Here is a 26,090-nt window from a genome sequence, read left to right on the forward strand (position 1 = left end):
TTCTAAAAACAAACACACAAAAATAAACACAAACAGCTATGTTTTAATTACAACATTCTGTGTGTTCTTAGGAAGGATTATTTAGTAGAATATTCACACTGGATGTTCCATGGCCTACTAAAACTTAAAGAAGGGCCAACTCACAGACTCGCTGACATCTTGAGATCCTTTAGTTCAACGTCTGCACTCCAGCATGGCCAGGTGGAGCAGGGAGCTCAGCTGTGCCCAGCAGGGCTTTCAGCACTTCCACAACCTCTGCAGACAACCAGTCTTCACTTCTAACTTACACTACACTTGTGGATACTTGTACAGAGTACACACTGCACACACCACCTGTACACTATACTAAATATGTACACTTCTAGTGTGTATGTATAAAACTTGTATATTACTCTATCTAGCTCTGTCTTTTAGAATACACTTTATTTTCTGTTCCTGCTTTTTACTTTAATCCAAACTTTTTTCCATTTGCTGTTCTCAAGTCTTCTCACTACTTTCTTCCCTCTACTTTTGTCTCTCCCAGCTGTCTCAAGAAATTAAATTCTATAATTCTATGAACAGTAACCTGCTCTGTACTATTAGGAGAGAAAAAAAATTAAGAGATCTCAAAAAAGTGGGAAAAATTGATGTAGATGAACACACAGAGAATATGTGAAATTTCACTGGATTCCTTAGTATAAAATTTGCAGCTCAAAATCTGTTAAGTGCACAGAGGATTAAGAATTTGTTTAGAATTAAGCTATGTCAAGAATGTATGTTACCCGTTCTGCATAATGAAGGATTGGAAAAGTAAGAAGTAGAAGATAAGTATAAGATAAGAAATGCACACATGACTCTTCTAGATGTGAAAAAAACCACACCACAAACCCCTGGTGCTTTAAGTTCATCTAAACCATATAATTAGGTTAAGTGTGATATAGACTTCATTCAGTTGTTCTGAGTACCACCTGCATCCCCTTTAGCAGTATTCAACATCCACCGTTTGGATTGGTTTTTATTTTTTATTTATTTATTTAATTTTTCGAACTTCATAGTAATCACAATTTCCCCAAGCCCTGCAGAGGTCCCACAGGAAGCTGTCATTCTCATCCGACCCTGAATACCTAAAGGCTTTGGTTCCTGAATGTCACTGTTCTTATGCAGCACTGATTTCTTCTGACTAATTTCTTCTAATATGGTTTTACACTCTTGTCTTTTACTTAAAGATGTTAATTGTCCCAGAACTCTGTTTTCTCTCTGAGTCTGACCTGCTCTGAGAAGCAGATGCCAGTTAGCAACATGCGGCAAAACTGAGGAGCAATGCAGAAGATAGAGCATGTGCACACGCACGATCCAATGTGATTTACAACCAAAACAAATTGCTGAAGCAGCCCTACAAAGTGGTAAAGGACAGTCAATGGCCTGCATGGGATCCATCCAATTACACACACATTTTAGTACAGGAGTATAACCAAGCTCTCACCTGTGGATAACGACTGCACAACAGTAACTTACTGTCCTTCAAAAACTAGTAGCCTCAATTATTAGCCTCAATTCCAATTATACTGTATTATATTGTGCTATCTCACATTCTGGTATCATATTTGGTAAATTAGTTTTCTCCCTTAGCTCGCTGCCGCTGTTTTGTTTTTAGGTCCATCTCCCTGTCTTTTCCCTACCCTCCTTTCCCTGGGCACAGGTCCCTCCACCCTGTCATAGTCACAGAACCAGGTGAAATGGTTCAGAACTGCTGGCACTGTAAAATCCAGAAGCTAGGAACTTCTCCCTCTACAGAGACTAGGACTGCATAGCTTGTGACGGTGAGACCCTCCACCTCTACCTCTAACAGTTAAAATGGCATGCTTATCAGTGCTGGGAAATAAGAAATTCAGCACGCAGAAAGCTTTGCTCTTGCGGTACTGGGCTTTTTTTTTGACGGTATCTGCATGTGCAATCCCTTCCCACCCTCTGGCTCTGAAATAGCAGGTTGGAAGGCAGCACACAGCATCATCCCCATCCACCCTCCTGCTGTCAGCAGCAGACAGCCTGTCCTTCCCTCTCTTTGCCACATCCTGGCTCTCAGACACAGGCTTGTGAAAGTGCGGTACAGCGTGTGAGCAGCATATTGTTCTGACAAGTACTTCAGCTGTGCCATGGTGCCTACTACTTCTGTCATTCTTCCTCCACGGCCATCCAGCTAAACAACACCTAGTCATCAGCTTTCTTCCTCTTGCTCCCAAACAAGAGACTCATCTGTGTCACATTTTTCCTCCCCCAGCCACCATCCTGCCTAAGCATACAGCAGCTTGACACAGAGAAGGCTTTCCAGATTCAAGTACAGGTGAAGTGTACACGAACAAGTATTCTTCAGGAGCTTTTAAGACTATGACAGTCTGCTTCCCAATCCTTATTTACGTGAGCAGTCCAATTGCTCACCTGAGAGACCTGGACTATACAACAGTGGTTGCTGTCAGACTACCAGAACTGTCTTTGAAAAGTAGAACCAATGAAAAGGTAGCTTTGGCTGCTTTTAGAAAGCTGAGCAACAGTTGGCCTCCAGAGAAAAGGCATGATAATTCATTGCAATTAGCTTCACAATCAGTGCAGAGCATGTATTTGCTAATTATCCAGAAGCAGATGCAGACTAATGAGAAACTCAAAGACATTTTGTTAGTAATTCAGAACCGTGCATGGCTGTCAGCCTGAAAACAGCTGGTCAAAAGAAAAAGGGAAACCTTAAAATTGTGACCGTCCAGAAGACCACCATATGATGTCCCAGAAAGATGATTCTTTGTTACAACACACAAATAGACACACTCAGAAGCTACTACACACAAGTTCATATAATGTTCTATACAGTTTGGTTTTTTAACCCAAATAACTGAAGTGTTTGCTTTACAGATGACTCAGCTGAAGTATTTCAGCCCTACAATTAAGCCTTATCTTGCAAATCAATTTGAAAATTCCTATTAATTTTCCTGCAATTATACTATGAAATGTTAACTGGTTAGTATTTCTGTTTCATACTTTCTTGACGGGATAACATTGGAAAGAATATTTTGGATGAGAATATTTTGCTGCTTTTCTCTTTCTCTCACTCCTCAAATAAATTGCCTTTTAGTCTTTATTCACAGAATAAACACTTGCACCTAGTAATTAGGTGGAAAAGCTTAAAGTGCTGTTTCCCTCAAACTACTTGTCACTGATCCTCAACTGGAAGTTACAATCTCTTCAGCAGAGTTGCCAGCACATCTAAGTGTTCCTTTGTCAACTCAAAGAACACCAGTTTCAGTGCAGGTTAATTTGTACCATGATACTTTGCACCGAAGAATACTGAGCAGTGCTCACCTGAACTCTTATGCCAGATTTGCTGTATGACTGAGATCTCTGGGGGCAAAGGAAGGGAAGCGTAAAAAAAAAGAGTTCAGTAATAACACCTCCAACTATAGGCATGTGCCTGCAAATTCGCTGCATGTTTCTCTTACCCTGCTGTGAATTATCTCCACGTAAAACCAAACCATAAGCCTTCCACATTTGTCCTGTTAACAACAAAGCTTGAAATGCAGTTTCTCTCCTGACTTATAAAAGCTGAACACTATGCAGACAATACTAGAATAATTCAGCCTTCTACTGGACTGCATCCAAGAGTCTCATAGAAGTAAACAGAAAGTTTAAAGAATCTCTACTGAAGCTCGCAGGAAATATAATGCTTCCTGCATGAAAATATTCAACAGAAAACCTTAAATATTCTATGTTTTTCAACGGAACGCCATTGTACTTTTGTATACGGAAGTCTTTCATACTTAGACTTCGTAAAATACTGACTTGTTAAAATACCCCAGAAGAAATTCAGTCCTGGTAAAAAGTTAGAACAGATACTAATTTTTAAAGCTTCTTAAATATCAATAAATCAAATTCAAATTTTACTTGTGCTCTTTTTAACTTTGACTTTCACAACTTCTAGAAAAACGTAGCTCAAATTTTCCCATTAACCCAAATGACTACAACCTGACATTATGGGTGAGCAATAGTTTCGGTGCTCTGGAAGATCACAGTGCCCACAGCTCTTCTTGTTGCTTCAGGAAAATAACAGGAACACAAAATGGCCACTGCTTCCAGGAACAACAGCCAGTCAGTATAAAGTCAGAGACAGTCAGCTCTTTCTTTGCCGTAACAGCAGGAGACATAATGGGATGCTCCTCTTCAGGACACTCAGAAGTTATTTAAGTACTACTGGAAGAGTGTTCTCTATGGCAGGACATTTCATTAATATGAGAAATAGCAAAAAAAAAAGAGTAGAAAATGGTATTGGTGTCCATCAAATGCTTCTTTACCATGTCTACGAGACTTTGTTCCTCTAAAACAATTCTCCAATAATATGAACTCTCAATCTTTTCCGCAGTTCTATTTTTGTTTTTAAAATTGGTAGGATTGTGCTAATAACTGCCTTGGAAACAACAAATGACTTAGTCTTATAAAAGGACCTAAATGATGTGAGGCCATGGCCCATTACGTGAGCTTCCTACAATTGAATGTCCTCATAGAAGACATAAAAATCTTTGTGGGAGGCCTGATACACACAAAGTTGTTTTACTAAATAAGAGGAATTATGATAAATAATGAAGGGTAACTGTTCTTAAACCAACTGGCGTAGAGAACTGACACAGAGGAATGAAAGGCAATTTTGCAAATCATTAATCCCTCCCTTCTTCCCCTTATTTATGAAAATCTGCTATTCCAAGAAGCCAGGGTCCTTAAGCATTACAATCTCTTGCTGCTGACATTTCCTTGGAAAATAAATAATTAACAGCTTGTATTTGACGTTAATACAAAACTTACCTACAAATTATTTTCCTAATTTATTAAAGTACAAGAGTATTTTCAAGTTACAGGAGGAATGCCTAAGAAAAGAAACAATCATCTGATACAGAAGAACTAAAAATGAAATACTAAAATGAAATCACAACTTATTTCTTTGCTTGTTTGACAATTTTTCTGTATTCATAAAAGCAGAATAATAATGGAACAAAGACATTACATGAACAGGATAAATATATGCTTTACATACTCAGCAAGATTGCTTACAAAAAGAACTGTAGAAGTTGGCCATCTCAAAAGGGATTTCTGCAGTTTAATTTCACGAATATGAAGTTGGTAGCAGCCTTCAGATGCGTGAAGTTTGACTTTAGATTCAAAGTACGTCCCTGAATCATATAGATTATCCATTTAATATCAAATATTAAATGACAAAAAGTTACAGATCTTTTTTCTACATTACAGAATTCTTAAGGATATAGAGACAAAGTACTAGTAAGTAAGTTGCAGATCCCTTGGTTTAAAATAGTTTATTAATATACCAGCAAACACAGTATTCTCTGTATCAGGATCTACATATACGGACAAAAATAAGGAAGCAATTGTAAAATACAAGCCCAAGTATTCAAAGTGGTATTCATTCCATATTCAAAAAAGCTAAGCCTATGTCTCTCCCCTGCCATGTTTTCCCATCATTCCGTTTCTCTCGCTTGGAATTCAGTATGATTCTGGGGGATGCAAGCAAAGCACCGTGGGACTTGATGCCTCCTGTGTGAAATTACAGACCCCGTGCTGTGCTTCTGAAACAGTGCTGTGACATGGACACATCCCTAGCTATGTGAGATACACAGCCGAGTAAGAAGACATAATATTTTCTGCTTTAAAGCAGAGATACTCAGATAGCTGCCTTCTTATGTAATAATGCTTATACCGTTGCAACTGAATTCATTAATAGCTTACTGCTATTAGTGCTCATTAAAAAAAACGCTCAAATTCAAATACTGCATTTACATACTTTCAATGTTCCCAATATTCACAGTTAATATTAAAAAAATCAAATCTTTATTATTTTAAGATATTAGCCTGAGAAAACAAACACCACAAACAAGGGTTCCTGCCTTCTTTCCAATAAAAATGAGCCTACATTTGGATTCAGTCTTACATTTGGATTTACAGTCTACATTTGGATTCAGATTTCTTCCCAATGCTTATTGTAACAGAGGAAGCACGTTTTTTTTCAGTTGCCATGCCAACATCAACAACGAGAGGTATTGGAAAGGCTTCTGAAACGCAGATCTTATTTTCTTTCATTGTTCTTCCATAAACTATGTGGTGAATTAAACTTTCTAGGATACAATGCGAAACTTCAACTCAGTATTATTTTTACAGAAAAATCCGTTCTTAATTATTCCTTTTTTTGGTCTAATAACAATAAAACTACTTTCAAAAATAGGTAATTACTACTTATCTTGCACATTATCTATTGCTTAAAAATTATTTATAACGCCTCCATTCTCTGTGCCTCAGCAAAGTTTTCCTGTTGGAGTTTTAAGGTCAGGCTTCCATCCGCCATGACGGGTGAAACTGTTCCAGACAGATTCCATAACAAGCAAACACTATGGGCACTTTAACTCCACAAAATGTGGTTTGGGAAAGGCAAGTGAGAACGGTCAATGTTATTTGAAGAAAACAAACAAAGATCATTATTCCCAGAGAAAACAACAGAGCAAAGGGAGAACAGCTCCTGTTGCACTCACCATTCTTGCGCTCAGTGAGAGGAGGCAAGCACTGGCTGGGCTGCAGGGACAGCTCCTTAAACTCGTGTGCGACCGCTTCGCTGTGAGGGCTGGGGGCGAGACGTGGCAGGGATCCAGGGTCGTCCTCAGCATCTGCTGTCCCCACGTGATCCATTGTGTTCAGTCCTCTGGAGAGAGGGAAAGCAAGCAATCTTTTAATCACACAAAAGCTGATAAAACTAATAAAGAAAGAAAAAAAGAAATATAATGTAGACATGTTACTGCCAGCTTTGGTCGGTTCCTCGACACAGAGGATTCAGCTTTTAAATTATATTTACATCATCTAATACTTTTCCACAACCAGCACAGATTTAAGAAAAATGCACTAAAGCGATGTATTTGCAAGCAATTTAACACTTCAGAGAAGTTTTTCCGCTGGCTTTTACAGAAAAATTACGTTATTAGCCCTTAACATGGATGTCCCCAAGCTCCTGTTCCAGCAGGTGACACAGGGTCATCAGTCAAATGTTCTTTTTTTTCCCAGAAGCTTCTATTAGCAAATACTGAATGAGTGTATGGCAACATACAAATAGCTTCTAATTTTTTTGAAACACTGCAAAACTTTTCTCAGCATTAATAATCAACTTTGGTATTGATTCAGGACTTGATTCTGCCACAGAACCACACAAGGATTAGTTAATCTCCAACACAGAAAGTTTGTTGCCATGAAATTTTTCAAATTAATTCTATTTCACACTAGCCACTCATTGTAAAGGTCCTCTCTAGAATGAAGTAAACATCCCCATTCCTTATTTCTTTACTTTCTATCATTCATGTGGTACTTGGTTCGCAGTGAGGAATACAGAAGCATGGTACAAGCTCTTCAAAGCTCAGAGAGCTTCTTTCACTGAAACCTGAATAAAATCACTATGGACTTCAATACAGTTCACCCTCAGATTCCTGGAAACATGATCGATATGAAATAACAATTCATGGAGAACCATTAAACAAAATCAATGTCCTAATGTTAAACTGTTTCATTATTTTTAATCATTTTTTCTTAGGAAACACTGCTGTTGCCTGTATTTAAAGTTCAGACTTTTGGTATGCTGAATATAAATGCTTCTATGCTGCAGTGTGTATTTAGTGACCATCTGCACACAACATGTGGTTCAGAGACCACAGCAGAGCATCTCATGTGTTACCTGACATTTAAAGATGACAGAATGTTCAGTGACCATCAAAGAATGGCCTACACTATAGAAAGGGATAGAGGAATCATGCTGCTGAAAGCACCAATTTAAAAGTAAGAAACGTAAGCCAGCGCTGCTTGATTGATACTACAGTAGAACAATTATGATGGTGAAGTGCATATTTTTTGTTATTTTCCATAGTTACCAATTGGTGCTTTCACATTAAATTAAGACACATTAACTCAGTGTTACACAATTTTTTCTTTGTTCTTAGCTTCTGGAAGCACAATTTACGTAGCTCTCATTTGTTTTACTGACATTATGCTCTGCTCAAACTCCCACTCACCCACACAAATTAAGTTCATTACTAACCGTGCAATTCTTTTCAGAGCAGAATTTTAGTGAAAATTTAGTTGCTTATCTGCTTGTAATCACAGCATTTTATCCCCAGTTTACTGGCTGTGACTTACACCTTGGAATCACTTTCCAAAGAGATCCAACCACATTAGCTGTGCTCACAAATTTAACTCCATATAAAAATTAACAGAAACACTGTCATGTAGAAAGCTTTCACATTTATTAAGCTGCATGTTAGCTTTTGACTAAACTGTTTTCCACGAGAGGTAACAAAATACCTTGCTTTAATTTAAATCAATTTAAATTTTACCAGTCCTAAAAAACTGAGGCAAATTAATTCATTGTCTATTTGTTCATCTTGGTTTCAGAACTGTGTGTAAATGTGGCTCGGCTGTCCAGCTTCAACCAAGAGAAAGGCAAGTACCGATTACAGATTGCATTAAATGACATTACTCATAGTACTGCATAGCAACTCAAACCAGACTGATTTCTCACACAAAAAAAACAGCTTGAATCTGACTAAACTGAACTCAGAGGGACCTTGTGGAGGTTATCCAGCCCAGCTCCCAGCTCAGAGCAGCTACCTGCTGCTTGGTAACTTGTCTCGCTAAGTTCTGAAAGTCAACAGAGCTGGCAGTGTGCATCATCTCCGGGGAACTTCACTCAGAATTCTCCCCCTGCATCCCCTCTCTTCAAAAACAACGTCCCGTGCTGCTGCTACCTGTGACTGCTCTGTCCTGCGGCTCTGCTGTAACGCAGGACAATGCTGCTCTCCGCAGATCTGAAATCCCACTTGTTACGATGCTTTCACACAGTATCCAAATTGGCCAGGTTATCAGGAAGCCTCTAAAACAAAGTTCAGAGCTCTAACCCTAATCTGAAAGTTTCCAATTCTCTGCAAAACAAATTCTTTGTCTTACATTTCTTTTGAGAAACCTTTTCAAGAATTGTACACCATTTTAACCACTAGAAAGAAATGTGTTCATAAATAACTATATGAATTTACAGCGACATCTGCTATTTATTTGTTCATAGAGCTTCATAGCAATGGGACTCTATGAAGAAAATTGGGAACAGGCTGTGGCATGCCAGGTAGGTGTACACTGAAGCACCACAGTAGATGCCAAAAAGTTATTCCTGTTATTTCCTCCAGAAGCTGTCTGTGAAGGCTGATGGAACTGGGTAAGGTTGTTACACACAGCTACTACATGCAGAAGGTCCTCTTTCCTCTTTCTTTTTGAAAGGATGCTGGAAGACATTTTACCTGTTGGCTGTTAGGCATCCAGCTATTTTCTCAAAGGATCATCTAATCCTAGACGTCTCATGTATCAATATAAAAAAGTCCATGACCTACATCATCAAAACTTGGCTCAGATCTGTGCCTGCTGAATCAGTGAACGGAACACTGAAAGCATAGCAAAAAGATGACAAATTGTAGACTTGCAATAAAATACAAGCAATGCATCTAACACTTCATTCTTGTTCCACTAAAATCTAAGGCAAAATCAGCTGTTCAACTTCTTAAAAAGAAAAACACCTAAACGCAACCTTCACAAAATTAACAATTTGTCTTAGGCAACGGGGCTTTCCTTACTGACTGACAAAGTAATTATGAAACTTAAAAGAACTAGGAAGAGACTTCTATGTAACCAATGTCTCTTGTACACTGATTGATCTATGAGGTGATAAACCACCACTGGTTTCCAGCACACTCATTTTAACTGCTAGAGGAGATGCATACAACTTGTTTGGCATCAGCTGGAAGTTACGACCAGCAACTTACTTCACTGTGAAACCAGATCAGTTATGCAGGACATCTCTCATCTACCTTCAGTTTTCAAAAGCCAAAACACATTCCAGCACTTGTAATACAATTGACTGGTGAGCAGTAATTGAAATACAAAAAATAGGAGAAAACATTTGCTTACTTTGAGATCAAACACTGTACACTGAATACTTTATTCAGTCATCATGTGAGAAACTGTGATCTGATTTAGAATTCTGTGTGCCATAGTACAATCGTAGCACTGTTTAATTACAGTTAAAGAAAATACATTTGCTTCTTCTTTCTCATCCCTTTAAAACCTACTCAGTCCTAAAGAATTACAAAGAATTACTTCATATTTGCCATCTGCATTTACAGCTGCTAACCGTTACCTATGTGGCCCTTGATTTTAAGCAGGCCAAGGCACGGAAGCGTATCAGTGACATAATTCAAACACAACAGTAGAAATATATATAGTAAAAATACTCCACTAAAACATCCGTATTGTTAAATGGAAATCTTAATATTCTAAGTAAAAATATTCTACATAATTCTGTGTCATCTGGGAAAGCATCATTTTATACAGAGCTAATTTGACAAACAGAAATCAATGGATATTTCTTCAGAGGCTAGCACTCCTTCAAACTAACACACCTGAAGGTTAGAAAGTTGTATGAACTGCCATTCCCTTTCTACTTACAAAGTTTTTTAAATATAATACCATTTTATTTGTAGTAATTAAAATAAAACCACTCCTCTGCAACTGTTGAAAAGGATTTCAAGTTTAGAGGGTTTTTTTACACGCAATCAGGCAAAACAGGTAAGAGTAATAGAACAAAATTATTTTCCTATTTAACCTTCAGAGTAGATTATCAAAACATGCACCAACACTGCAGGCAAGGCATCAGTTCATATTTGTCTGACAAGTACTCAGAAGCAGTATGCCAGTACGGGGAAAGAACTACTGTACAGTAAACGACTCTTATGTAAGTGTCCTCACAGATTGTAGGTGGTTGCTATCTTTCTTAACTGCTGAAGACAAATGCTTCTTTTTTTAAAAATCATTTTATCTCTAAGAGATATTTCCTTAGAAAAACCTCAGAAAGGGGAGAATGCATACCTCTCTGCCACTTGGAACACCAGAGCTGGTATTCTATTCAGCGTAACCAGTGAAACTGGTAGCATACTTAGGCAGTTAAGCCGGTTTGATATGTACAAAATCTGCTGGAAAAAAACCTCCAGAATCACACTGCATTCACACAGGCCAAGTCAAATGGCTGATCTTACCATAGTTTCACTATACTGTCATATAAAATTCTTGTCACACCAGATTAGACATCAGGGATGCCAGGCTACAGTACATAATTTATTATAGTATCATGATGGCAAATCACGTAGGTTTCAGTTTCTAAACTTGTAAAACTCAGAAAATTTGAATGATATAGCTATCAGTTTGTAAAACACCAGAATCATCAATGGAAAGAATACTAGAATTGCAAATTTTATTTATTTATTTATTTATTTATTTATTTTGTGATGTGTCAGGAAACACTTCAAAGATGCTCTTAATATAGCTCAAGCACCACATCCAGCAGGTGAGCCGACCAGCCTATGCAAGTCCTGTGCACGAAGCTCTTGGATCTCCTTGTCAATGCCTCAAAAACCTGCAGTGGGGACAGCGATCTCTGGAACAGTAATAAGCTTTCAGAGGTCAGGCACACTTTCAAACATCACTTCAGTTTGACCAGTGAGCATTAATGATTTTTATCTGGGATAGTGTGCTGGAGTAGCAGCATGCAGTGCTTTTAGAGCCACTCGTGTCCATGATTTCCTATGGCAGGGAAACATAAATGGTGTTGAAGTTGACCACCTAAACAAATCAAAGCATAAATGTTCATTTTGGTATTATTAAGGCACTTGATAGCTTAAGTCCAGAGTCAAGGTTAAACAGTTAGTAATACTAACATATCATAGAGCTGCTAGATATTTCAGTGCCATCGTATCTTAGAAGCTTTTTAACAGGAGCTTTGACAGTAGAGAAATTAACTTTTATCAACAACTTTGTCCATAATCTTTAACAAGTTCAGGCTTCTTCAATAGCCGAAATGTTGCTCAGTTTTAAAAATGAGTATTGGTAGAACACCCAAGGCATTTCAGATAAGGTATAACTTCTCCATGATTTCATTTGTTTGCTTTGCTACTTCAAGATGTTCCCATTCATGACTAAGCTGCAGGTGCTATTCTGTTTATTTCAGTGCCTGTAAACCAAGCCCTTGAACAGAACAAAGCAAGGAAAGCATTAGGATTCAGGTCAAAGAGGAAGGAACTGCAGGACTGTTTCCTGTGAAACATGCTAACTTTCTACCTTCCTTCATGAGCATAATTGAGCGTTACAGAATGATTTCTGTAAAATGAATTGTCTTGAAAAAGAAACACTTTGCTTCTCTTTTTTTCTAGACACCATTAAAAGGGTTAACAAAACATTGTATGTGGAGTACCAAAGATGTAACCTTTTAAAAAATACAGTCAGCTATTACAGGACAAAATTCAATTACTATTCATGTTCAGTAATAAACTAAATACTAATTATGTATGAATTCAAAATAATGTAGCACAATTAAGCTTACTAGCAACTTCAATATAAGATATCTTGCAAATATCAGGATGAGTATATCTGAACTGCAACTCAGCGCACGCAGGCAGGTGGTACCCAGTTAAGTAGTCCCTATTCATAACCCCAAGACAGTTTAGAAATTCTTTTTCACAGAACTTTTGTTGCCTGCTGACTTGTGCCAGCACAGCTACTTTCAGATATGAGCAACGCAAACAGTACACTCAATTAGCTCCCACAGCAACCAGCCAGCTTGTTCTTAATTTCTGAAACTAAAACTTGTACCATTTAACCCATTAGTGGAACAAAAGAAAAATTTAGAAAGTGATAGATAAATGTATAAATTAAAAATTCACTGTTCTGAAATTCCTAAGCAGCAGTTATTAATCATACTTTCTTCATATGATTTATGCTAACATCTAAAATTCTCCTTTCTGTTCTCTCATTTAGCACTCTGTAGTCCCCGCAAAAAGCATGGCAGATGATATATATGTCCCAAATGACTGGTTTTACTTTGCAAAGTTCCTAGAAGTGTTTAATCTCCTCTACGTTGTTTCTTTCAACTAGAAATAAAATGGAGACCTAGATTAACATTTCCAACTTAGAAGTTCAATGATTCATCTGTTTTCTAACAATTTTGTTTACGGTGCCTGAGGTAACAACAGAAGTACCACCAAAGATCACTACAGGAGGTGGTGGAAGTTTTATGATGTTAGTTTGATGTTTGTCTTAATGAGACCAAACCCTTTGACGATCTACAACTGCAAGACTTTGAAGACTTCCCTGTAGCTCCCCACTGGCTGGTTATCTGCGTGCACTGTGTGCATGGATTCATCACATGCAGGCTGTGTGGATATGAATGCCAAGAGGCATTGGCACAAACTTTCAGCACTCTCCTAACTTCACTAAATTATTCTCTGCTGTCCTTGTCATTATCCTAGAGTCAAAATGAATTCTACAGTCAATACAATTCTCACACTACTTATTCCAGTTAGCCAAAGCTGCTATTGGAACTGGGCAAATATGACTTTGATTGGCTTAGAAGTATTAATGAGGGCATTACCAAGTCCACTGCAAACTTTAAGAAGCCATTTAAAGGAAAAGAGCACCCAGGTTTCATCATTTATATACCAGCTGTCATGTTTAGGTTCACGGCTTCAGAAAGACAATCTCTTTCCACCTCAGTCTTCACTCAAATTCTTCTTCTCCAAATTGCATCTAATACAGCAGAGTCAAAGAGCAAATTATGTCACCTGACCCAGAAGCTAAGAGTACACTGTTGTATTATATTTGGTGACAGTGAACCAAAGTCGGCGTTTGAACAGTAGTTCTACTGCTCACACCCCATGCAGTATGCAGTGACCTGACTTTTTATATAGTAGTGACAAAAGGTCAGAATGTGAATGCAGTTATATCATCCATAATAGATTTACACCCCAAAGCATCTTCCCAAGAACTGCTATACTTTTTTTCACAGATACAGTAATAATAAGAGAATGCTTAAATCCAAATGTTTAAGCTTAAGGTAAAAAATAAACAGCAAAACAAAAAGCTCTCACATATCCCAACTTCCTGAACACTGGAAATTAAGCATGAAGATATATATCGCAAAGAGAATATTTTGGCTTCAAAAACAAAACAATACTCTTTGCAGAAGAAAATCCAACCTTTTTACTTCTCAGATCAAGAATGCTTCTAAGATGCTCACCAGCATCCCAGCTAACAAAGCAAGACCTCAGGAAGGGATATCACTTATTGCTTTTTTATGAGTACACAACAAAGATAATAAGTAAATCCAACTTAATCCCTGGATCAACATCCATACTCTAAAATAACCAGAAGAAGTATGTTATTAGTAGGGTGCCTGAAGACTCTGATGTTCTAAACAGTTCAGTGCTGTAATCCACAGCCCATGCCCTCACAATTTCTCATGAACTCCAAGACGAACATGAACTGGAATTCCATTTTCCATACTGAAATTAGCTAAAGTCCAATAGTGCAGAAACTTTAGGTCAGGAGAGTTTAAGTTGCCTAAAGCCACTTTCAAAGAAGTCTTATCTGTTAAACTATTGTATGTTTCAATATTTCATTCTCTACAAAGCTGCTTGATAAAAAATAAATAAGAGAGACCAACTGTAGAATTGTTTGCTGTAGAGTTCGGCATCGATTGCTAAACTTAACAGCTTTAACATCCTTATATCTGCTATTTTTTAGTATTATCTCTAATTACAATTTCAAATGAAAAAAGTCACTAAACCTTCTCCTTGTAAAACAATCACTATTCTCATGTCCCTCCATATTAAATGAAAAAGAAGAGTCCTCCCCTTACTCAGAACTGGCAGCATCCAAGAATAAGCTGGTACGGAAAGAAACATAGCGGCCTTCAGAAATACGTAAAAACTTAAGACCTGCTCAACAGAAAGTTAATAAATACAGAGAAAAAAGCCTCTCGTATTCAAAGACTGCAAAGGTGCAGTCCAAAAACTGAGAAAGCCTGACTGCAACAATTTCATTCATTCAGTTAAGACTGAACATTTTCAGAGATCTTATGGAAAATATTTATGCAGTTGTAGTGAAAGTAATAACTCAGGAATTCATGTAACTCATATGATGTGAGTAAAAGATAGTTTGTAAACTGCTCTTCATGGTAAAGAACACAGTATTTCTACATTACAAGGAAAACACTGCTAATGGATTTTAACATAGAAGTGCAACAACGCCTTATTCTTAAAAAACGAAAGGGATAACCCTTAGTAAGAGCTGTTTAACCAGCTGGAACATCTGCTTCAAATGTTAAAATAATTTAAACTCCAACCGTTGACCAGGTAGGTCTGATAACAGTCACCAAACATGGTTGCTTCTGTTATAACCACCAGCTGCAACTGTGCCGACTGACAGAGTCACCGGTCGGTCAGATGATTTCCACCGTCCTACTTCTGGTTTACTATGACCTTGCCTGGACTGCTGGGACAGCCAGAAAAACCCTTACAGCACAGGCTGAAACATTTCTAAATATTATTTTCTAATATCCTTCTGCATAATGCAGAAAAAGCTCTTATGAAGCACTGCAAAAACACATCAGAACTAGAGTAACACACAGCTTACCAGCTCCTAAGTCTGAAAACATTTCAAGCTGTAATTTCTCTCCTACATAGTAATTTACATTTTATTTGTATATTAGACATTTTGTTCTTCAACAGCACAATAAAAATGCAATTACTTTAGCATTCCTTCTGATAGCTGAGACATTTCTATCATCTAACAGTCACTGAAGTTCATTTATCAAAGTGTTTCTAAACACTGGCTAAAGCAGTTCACCAACACCGAAACACACCAAGTGCTTAATCATTAATAAATCAGTAAAAAAAAAAAAGCTGAAAAATCTAATGCCTCTCCTTCCTCAAAGACATATTTTTGAATTCCATTAAAAGATATTTTTGCAAAAGCAAACAAAAAAAATCCCAGACCCTACACTATACTATACTCTATTTTTTTTAGAGACCCTGTTAGAAAATTACTGATAATCTGATCAAAACAACATATCCACTAACTATTATTTATTAAGATATTATTTCCATAGCCCAGGTTTTTCTTCAAATTTTAATTCCATTATTTCTTTTCTGGCAACAGATCGCAGTTCTTGGCTTCTGTGGATTGTTTCAATACTCCCTTTCCTTCTCAATTCCTCTTCCCACATTCACTAGTTTTTTCCATCTGCCATGTATCAGGAAATCACTTCTCCTACTGTCCCTATCCCAACTTTCACTTTACCCATCAAATGTTCTCCATGTACTTTTCCTGTTGTATCTTTTCTTCCCTTGACTGTTGCCTCAAAGAGATGTTCCCAATCTGCCATAACATCTAGATGGTGAGTCTCTTGACTACATCCACTTACTGCTACAGAACTTCATCTTTTGGACTACATTCTGGCCCCGCTACTGCCCAAAATATTTAAGAAACAGTAAATTTAGAAATGTTAATCAGTCTGTTTTAGTCTGAAAAGAAAAAAAAGAATGGTACGTATTGTACAGCGCTTTATCCATCCTCGTTTTCAGATTTCTAGTTTCTCCCTGTCTTGCCCACATCTGCTTCTGCTCAGAACGTTCTCAGTGCGGAGAAAGATGTGCTGCTGACTGCTGTAGATTGTTACCACCAACATTTCAACACTTCCCAGAGTCCACCTTCCTGTTTTTCCAGTTCTGTGCAAATGACTTTTTAAAACCAGGCCTGTTTTACAGGACCTGGTAAGAAAGCAGTCAAATAAATGGTTAAGCTGGTAAAATTGAGGAAGGGTGGAACATCTGGCAGAGGAAGGAGGGAGTCATTAACCACTCAACTCAGATCTGCCGCAGCCAGAACAGCTCAGCTTGTCTCACCAGGCTGATCCGTGTGCAGGAGAAATCACCAGTTACACTGCATTATTCACAAAAGCAGAGAAAGATGGCTGAAACCATCTACAGATGTAGAGCGATTCTCTGAAGCTTGTTTCATATTGGAAGATTTTTAATTCCTGTAGCCACATGGGTGGTTTACATGTTGCACGAACTGACTGCATTTGCTCACTTTTATAAACTGACAGCATTTGCAGCTCACAGTATAACTGCTGCTAAACTGACACAGATGCAAAGAAGAATTAATGTAAATAACCCATACAAATTCAGAAACAACCAAGACTGAGCAGTAAGTAATGACTTGTCATTAATTATTTACCTGAAACAAGGTGACCGTTACCACTACAAATAGGTTATTAAAATCCTTTTGCTGAACAGAAACCCCTGATGAAATTGCAGCATGTGATACATTAACCTACAAAACAGTTTTCAGTCATTCCCATGATGTCACATAGTTGTGTGATGTTGTAACTATATTCAGTATTCACCTAAAATGTATCAGCTGAACTCCAGAAACACTGGACTTTTTTGCAGAAGTAAAAGCAAGGCCCAAACCCACTTCTTACTGCTTGGCTTTGCTTTAGGACCAATTTCTCACTATTTCATGATAGTGAGTATTGTTATCACATTCATCCCTTGTGTCACACCACGAGGGCATTCCTTCTGATAATCTGGTTTAAGTTATATTTCTCATGGATGTGTTTTTTAAGATTATTATTATTATTTTTAAGAAAGAGCCCTGAAAAACAAGCTATGGAAGTATTTCCTACCAAATAATATGATATCATAATGAATACCCAAATGCTCTGAAATAATTAAAGAGATTTATTCGTCTAAGTAAATCTAAGTAATACACAAATGATACAATTCAAGACAAACATAATTATAAAGATTCATTAATTTCTGTACAGTAATTTTGGCATATTCAGAAAGCTCCATGTTCAAAACACACACATTCCAAGTCCCTCTTTCACTGTATTATCACTGAAGAAAGATTAGCAAAAAACGCACAAATTCTGCTTTGCTTTCACACTTACAAAGTGACTTACATGCAAGAATCAAATACATGGAGAAAGACTGCTCATTCACTACATACAAAAATACTGCTAACGTGTACAACTTACGCAGTGCTTTAAAACAAAGTGAGATTACTGTGACACAGCACGTCCACATAGATTAATTTAAGTACGAACACTTTGTAAGGCCATAATTCTAGAGTACTACTCTGAGCACTCGTCAATTTATAGATTTCCTTGCTTATGCTAAGTCACAGCCACTGCTTTCCTAAAGCTGTACTAACATCTGTTTCTAAATCCTGAAAAGCATCAAGCATGTGTTTAACTTTGTGCAATGAGCGTGATGTCATAGATGAATGCTTAAAGCTTTGCAGGATTAGGACCTCATCAAACAACACATTTTCATATTCTATGAAATGGGAGCAAAATAAAAGATAGAGCCAGCAATGCCCATGCCTCCCTGCCTGTGTGCTGGTGTCTCTCTGTGGATAGGAAATACTGAAAGTCATCACTTTGTGAGATGTAAGAGCCTTTAAGGGCATGAACTGGACTTCAGTGGAATATACCACCTGGAACTCTATTTTCACAAGTTTCTCTGCTTTTGAATTTTTTATGATCTCTTTTTCATTTATATAAGGATTGTCTGGCAAACTGACTTTAATGTCTCTAGAATTTTTAATCAAGTTTTCAGCAACTGTTTCCTAGCCTTCCAACAATAAAAATGCCACTGTCCACCTTTTTCGTGACGACAGATTATGGCTGGTTACCTTGCAAATTCACATTTGGATAAAGGAAGAAAAAACACAGAGCCTGCCATCTTTTTTTCCACGTTTGGTTCATTAGCGTTTCACTGTTTGGTGTGAAGATCAAAAACGAGCTCAACTATGACTCCTCTCTCTCTCTGTTGCTTTTGGCATCATGCCCAGATTTAAAACCAGTTTTCAAACATTTAATTAACAGCTTTAGCCAAGTATCCAAGTATAAGATCTTAAAATATGGAATAAACAATCAGAGAGATTCAGCTTATCACACAAGTGGACAACTATTATATTAACATCTGGATTTAATAGCAATAATCTGAACACAATTTAATATATTCTGTAATGTGAATTTGCCTTAGAGATTCAGGATATGGAAGATTTTTGTGGTGGTGGCTCAGACAGCCTCAGTGCAATTTTACAGCAGCTGTCAATCTCTATCACAAAAGAAAAATTTGAAAAACTTTTGTTCTGAAGTGACTATTAAGGAATTCAGGCTCCTAAGATGATAAAAACCACTAAAGAATCAATGTCAGGAAGTCAAGCTCACTATGCTTGATGCAGCACAGAAAAATGTCATTCACAGATGCAAAGATGAAACATTTATTTGATGATGAAAAGGTGAAATGTTGATTTGCAAACAGGCTTACTTCTAATTGTTGATCTTTTCAGACATGTTGCTAAAAGAGTAGCAGACATATTCCCTGTAAGAATCAAGGGTTGCAGATAGACCAGGACATGAAGCGACCTAGCATTGTATTTACCACGACAGAAACAAAGGAAAATGTCTTGCTCCCAGCTTCATGCTGGAAAAGCAAGAAGCCCTGGCAACTTACCTGAGTTCTTGCCTCCATGGGCCTAAAGCACTCAGCATTAAGTTCAGCACTTCAATTATACATGAGAACAATCCCCATTGCTTTCAGAAGAATAGCGTATCAGGCTGTTCTCTGTTACCTAAGCCTGTATTTTGGTTAACATGAAACATGATTCCCCCTGTGCTCAGCACTGGTGAGACCTCACCTCGAGTACTGTGTTCAGTTTTGGGCACCTCAGTACAGAAAGCACATGGAGGTGCTGGAGCAGGTCCAAAGAAGGGCAATAAGGCTGGTGAAGGGCTTGGAGAATATGACCTGTGAGGAGAGAGTGAAGGAACTGGGGCTGTTTGGCCTGGGGAAAAGGAGGCTGAGGGGAGACCTTACTGCTCTCTTCCAATATCTGAAAGGTGACTGCAGTGAGAGCAGGGCTGGTCTCTTCTCACTGGTGACAGGACGAGGGGAAACGGCCTCACGTTGTGCCAGGGTAAGTTTAGGTTGGGTATCAGGAAACACTTCTTTACAGAAAGGTTGTTAAACCCTGCAATGGGCTGCCCAGGAATGTGCTAAAAATCTGTTTGGATGTGGTGTTCAGGGATGTGATTTAGCAGAGGGCTGTTAGAGGTAGGGAAGTATGGTTACACTGAGGTTGGACTTGATGACCTTGGCGGCCTTTTTCAATCTGAGCAATCCTATGACTAATAAGCCTAGAAAGCATTATTATTAATCAGCACAGAACGAAGTGCAGTGCAACTACAAAAAAGAGAGGACTGTTCATATTTACCCTCAGTATGGAGTAGAATTGCAAACTACTACACCGTGATTAGAAAGAGACAAATTAATACAAGGTCTGCTCCGAAAGTAATGCCTCCTATTTTATGATGTCAGCCCACAACATCAGAGGCAGCTGTTGGTGGGATGGCAGCAGAGGCTGAACCTTCCCACCAGCGTTCTGTGATGTTGTTGCTGTGTGACAGATGGCAGCAGAGGGGCACTGTGACAGAATGGCGCCTGACATGAAGTGAGGGTGGAGCAAAGGGTGGAACTGAATTCGCTCATGTGAAAAAAATGGCCCCCACTGACATTCATCAGCATTTGTGAACATTTATGGAAACCAAACAGCAGCTGTTAGTACAGTGAGGCAGTAGGTGGTGCATTTCAGCAGGGGCAATAGAGATGTGAAAGACTAGTCATGTTCCAGATGGGCACACAGGTTTTTACAAGCATGGCTTGCAGGCTCTTGTTTATCACTGGCAAAAAAGCATAACTAATACTGATGACTATGTTGAAAAATAGTGTTTTGTAGCTGAGAATTTGCTCTCTCAAGTCATGGTATTGTGCCCTTTGTGTCAGCTGTGGCTTCCATTGAAATAATTAGGAGGTCTTACTTTTGGAGCGACTTCCATATTTTCACTAGTGCAGTTCTACAATATTCAAATGGACCATGACTACATTTTCATTCAGTACCTTCCTATTTACTAAGGTCATGAATTATTCATTTCTAATGCTACACTTGCCTTTTCTGATAGAACAGTTAAATAAGATTAAAAGTGATTTGAAATTACACAACAAAAACTGAAATAGTATTTTAATTTTATTTTATTAGTTCATTTATTCATTTACTAGTGATTTTAGAGCTAAGTGCTTATCAAATGAGGTTTCTCTCTCTGAAAACTAGTAATTTGTTAACAGTCCAAGCTTCCAGTAAGTCCAGTTTCCCAACTGTGCCTCACTTGCCACCCTTGCCAGACAAGTGACAGGACATATAAGGTGTCCTATATGGCCAGTCCAGAGTGAATATTTCTGACTGCCCAGACAGCTGCTGCCAATCAGAGTTCTGTCTGACTAGGACTTCTCTACTAAACATCAAACTTAGGAGTATGGTTACAAAATCAGTTGAGATATTTCTCTCAGAAGCTGGTTAACTTGTCCAAAAAAAAAAAAAAAAAAAAAAAGTACAGGCAAGGCAGGAGATAGCACCATCCAATTCAAAACCCTCTAGAAGCCAGCCAAGTCACATCTCGGGTTCTCTTCCATCAAATGAAGCAACAGGCTTTCACAAGTGATTAGGTGAAGCATAGAGAAATAATACGTTGAATATTCCCGAGTCCATTATTGGTAGCTTTCACTGCATTTTAAAACCAGGGGAGAAATGTGATTCCATGAAGTATCTTGATAGCATTTACACACTAGGAAAGTCAAACGTACCCCGTCATTCAGTGTGGTTACACAAATGGCAAGTTAGCATAAAGGCAGACCACCACACTCCTAGAGCCATAATTAAAAATTCTTACTAAACTCTGGAAATTGTCTTTGCTTTTTAAGTCAGACTGCAGTTGTGATTATTCTCACTACATTCCACTGGCTGGCTGGGATACTCCAGTGGTAAATTCCAGTTTGGCTTAGGCTGCAAACAGATTTGTTGGAATACATCAGTGCTCCAGATATATACTACTTTCTGCACATATCCAGAAGATTTTGTACTTGTTGCTCTCCTTGCAGCCTCTTGAGCAGTTCTTAGCCATAAAATTTGTCTAGCTTTTTCAGTAGAGGTGGAATAATGCTCTGTTTTATCTTAGAAAGGAGGATCAAGGAGGCTTGAATCACGGCCTGAACCTCTGATTGATCACCTGAGGCGAGCAGTGAGTCAGCCATGGGAGCACAGTGAAGGCAATTCACCTGTGCTGCAGGAAGGGGTGGAGCCTGGCTGCACCTCTCCTACACCTATTTAAGAGCTGACTACCAGTGGGGAAGATTTCCTCTGGAGATCTCTTGTTTGGAGTTTTGCAGCGAGCCCAGGTAAGCATTCTGTCTATTCTCTTTTGTATAATAGCTTGCTTAGCCAAACTCTCTAGTATGTTCCATAATTATAACATCTGTACATTCTTTGATTGTACAACTTATTTTACTAAGCTGTTTAGTCGTCTTAACACTGAAGTACAATCCTACCACAACATTCTCTGTTACTCCATCTGAGAAGGCAGCTTCCCATCTTCATCTATAACAGGATCTATTTAATCACAACACACTGGTACGGTGGCAGTCTGGAAGTGCTGTGCTGTGACATGCTCTGCTAGTAAAGTAACCTGAGTCACTATCAAATAACTGTTAAATATAAACAAAATGCTGCTAACATTTAGAAACTCTTCCAAAATCTGCAAAGGCTTGTAAGCATGACAGTCCTCAAAAAAAGAGAATACATGATTTAACTGTATCCCCAAATTCTTTATTTGCATGAGGAAAAAAAAAATTATATGAAAAACCATCAACTTCACCAGGATTATAAAATAATCCTATATGTGGTGTGTGTGTATATATATAATAGTAGCTAATATATGTAATACATGGCTCATTTAAAAAAACAAAATAACACAAGTTTCATACCACAGTTTCATTAATTAAAAAACCTGTATTAAAGAAATTGCAGTAGTTTTAAGATGCAGCACTTACCTTGGATCCTTCTCTTAGAGTGTTCTCTTGTAGTGTCTGCTTTCAGCACATTTCTGGTAAATGGAAAAGATAAGAAAAACAAAGATCACAAAAGACATCACAAAGATTGTCTTAAAAGTTACATATACCATCTCACTCAAAAATTTAAAACATTAACAATGGGAGTCTTTTTTTCTCAGCTCCTACACTTATGTTAAAGTTCCTGTGTTAAAAGTCCTTAAGGTAAACTACTTTCACTGTGTTCTGATTTCATTCTTCAGCACCTTTCACATAGTGGCTCAAATTCTAGCACACCAGTTATTTGCTTTTCCAGTTGCCTCTGGCAAAGGTAATAGAGCCAGAGATGCACCACCCACCCCTTCCAACCCAACCGCAATACACGAACAAGTTCTAGCTCCTTCAAGTCCTATTTGCAGAATCCTTTACAGCTGGAATGTCCTTACGCTTCCAAGTTTAACTGCTCGTTATACTTATTCACTGTAACTTCATCTATTAACAGAAACATACTTTATCTCCAGACATCAAGGCAAATGAATCTCTCTAAAGAAAAAGGGAACTGATAACATTCATGTTTTGGCTTTATGCTATGGGAATTAAACATCTGTTCAATCATCATTTATTAGCACGTTACAGAATGCACATACACGTGTATGTATGTACACACATATAATTATGCCAGCAGAAACCTACTGTGTACCATATTTAGGGAAGCTCAAAAATCACAATCATCTTGAAGGCTGGTGTATGGGATCTGCTGAGTCCCAGCCTGAACCGCTGATCGATCACCTGGGAAAGGACCGGGTCAGCTCCAGGAACACAGGTGAGAGCAATTCAGCTGCGCGGTTGGAAGGGGTGCAGCCTGGCTGCAGCTGTTAGACCTCATTTAAGGGCTGACCGGCACTGGAGGTCCCTCCTCGTGTAGCTTTCCCCTGCGAACTTCAAATCTTATTTCAGGACTGCTGCAAACGCCTCGGCACGCCCCGGTACGAGGGCTTCCGTACGGGTGAGGGAAAGGACCGCAGGAGCGGACTGGGGTGGCGCTCGGCGCTCCGAGAGGGAAAAGCTTTCGTTTAACGCGCTCGTTGCGAAGGCCGGGCCCTGCGGATGCCTTTCAGCCCGAAGCGCGGCCCGGGCCCGGCTGCTCACCCATCAGCTTCTCCGTCCTACGCCGGAGACAAAGCGAGCGAGTCCGCGCCCGTCCCGCACGGGCAGCGCGGGGCACCGCCGCAGGGCGCGCCGAGGGCCGGGCGGCCACCTGCGGGAGGGGCGGGGCGGGCGCCGAGCGGCGCGGAGGAGCCGCGCCGAGGGGACGCCGCCCTCCGCCGGCGGGAGGACGGCGCTCCGCTCGGGGCCCGCGGCAGCGCGGCCGGCGCCGGGCCGCGGGCCTCAGCCCCTTCGGGACGGCTCCGGCCCGGGAGAGCGGGCGGCCCGCCGCGGGGCCGGGCTGCGCCGCCGCCCTTCGCGCTTCCCCTCGGCGCCCGGCCCGCGGCCTTTCCGCCAGCCGGCGCCCGAGGCGCGGAGAGGCCCGGCGGCACCGCGCGCCCCCCGCCCGCTCTCTCACGCGCGCCCCCTCCCCGCCCTCGCTCACCCTCGCCCGCCGCCGCCGCGGACATGATGTCCTCTCGCGAGCTCCGAGACCGCCCCCGGGCGCGCGCCCCGGCGGTTGGCCCTCGGGCGGGGGCGGGGAGGCGCGCGCTGACGCCGCGCGGCCGCCTCACGCGTGCGGGGCGGGAAGGGCCGGCCGTCGGGGCCGCCGCTTCCGGGCGCCGCGCGCCCTCTCACGGAGCCCGGCCGAAGCTCGGCGCGTCGCCCCGCCCCGCCCGACTCCGGAGCTCCGCCCCGAGGCGGGACGCCGCGGCGCCGCGAGGTGAGGCCGCGCGGGGCGGCGCTCCGTCGGGGGCCCGAGGTGAGGGCGAGGCCCGGCGGGAGGGGAGCGGCGCCGCTCGGGAAAAGCGGTGGAGCCGCGGCCCGCCCGGGAACGAGGCGTTCCTTCGGCTGCGCGGAGCGCGGGGCCCTGCGGGGCCGTGATCGGCAGCTCCGCTCCGCTCTGCGCTGCTTGGCGCGGGGCTGAGGGCTGAGCTGCCGGACTGTGCGCGCGCGCGCGCGCGTGTATGTGTGTGTTTGTGTGTGTGTGTGTGTGTGTGTGTGTGTCCGTCTATGTGTGTGTCTGCGTGTCTGTCTGTCTGTGTGTCTGTCTGTGTGTTCGCAGGGAGGCGGAGGCCTCGTGGAACCCCAGCCCGATTTGAGCCCCGGCTCTGGCGCGGCTTTTGGTGCCTCCAAACAAAGCACGCACGTACACGACAAGTTCTGGGACTTCGTACGACTTTCAGCACTCTGGTGTACTCCATTGCAGACAAATGCTTTGACATTTCAAACGTGGCTTGTTTGAATTGCTGGGTTGGAAGGAGGTGGTTTGTTCTGGCCGTTAAACTAGAACACGTAACTTAGACGTTCCTCTAAATTAGAGTTACTTAATTTTAATTATTACTTAATCAGATTTTAACCAATTTCAACAACAAACTAACACCAGCAATGGCCTGGGAGCAACAGTGCACTGTTAAAGATCTCAGTAAAACCTGTGGTTCACTTCAGGTTCACTTCTGTCAGCCTCTGAATGAAACAGTTCAGATGCGAGTCTGCTGTTAGAACTGGCAGTGCAGGCAACAACTGCCATGTATGCAGTGTAATGTGTGCCACTGAATAAATTAGGATTATAAAACAAGGTGAAATTGAATAGAACCAATCTACTTCTAAATTTCCCCTTTTCTAGCAGAGATATCTGGCACAGGCATTATGATCTTAATCCTGCTTTGCCATTTTATTTGTTGAAGAAGATCCTGAACTTTGAAAGCTGACGCAGAAAAATGAGGAACATACGAGCTCAGCAGGTAACTACTGTGCCCAAACAGCACGTTCTCGTGATGAGGGAAATGATACTCTAAACTCAGAACAAATTATTACATGTGACCAAACAGCTGTTGTCATTAACAAAGGTGGCAAGAAAAGTATCAGAGATTTGTGTTACAGGGAGGCAGGAAGGCACACACCTTAAAAAACCTCTGCAGTTCCTTTAGCTCAAGGAACTTTTTCCATGAAAAGACACTTTTCCCACAGCCAGAAATTTGTAGTTATTAATGAATTACATTTGCAAACTGATTCTTATTGTTTGAGTTTCAGTGCAAAGCAAGGATTCAACTGAACGTGGAT

At 40.2% G+C, this 26,090-nt stretch overlaps 1 protein-coding gene across 4 annotated transcripts in view; it reads right to left on the reverse strand.

Annotated features, from left to right (window-relative positions):
- The window catches only part of MRTFB (myocardin related transcription factor B), a 71,436-nt gene extending 46,813 nt beyond the window's left edge, over nucleotides 1–24,623 (reverse strand). For all 4 annotated transcript variants that reach the window (XM_090151286.1, XM_090151283.1, XM_090151285.1 and 1 more), the window contains exons 1-3: nucleotides 24,472–24,623; nucleotides 22,884–22,936; nucleotides 6,552–6,718 (exon numbers count right to left, since the gene is read on the reverse strand). In XM_090151286.1, the coding sequence (XP_090007412.1) occupies nucleotides 6,552–6,705 (154 nt within the window). In that variant the 5' untranslated portion in view covers nucleotides 6,706–6,718; nucleotides 22,884–22,936; nucleotides 24,472–24,623. The remainder of the gene's footprint in view (nucleotides 1–6,551; nucleotides 6,719–22,883; nucleotides 22,937–24,471) is intronic.
- Nucleotides 24,624–26,090: the final 1,467 nt, after the last annotated feature.

The sequence above is a fragment of the Phasianus colchicus genome, chromosome 16 (assembly GCF_987193195.1).
Source record: "Phasianus colchicus chromosome 16, bPhaCol1.hap1.1, whole genome shotgun sequence".
NCBI lineage: Eukaryota > Metazoa > Chordata > Aves > Galliformes > Phasianidae > Phasianus > Phasianus colchicus.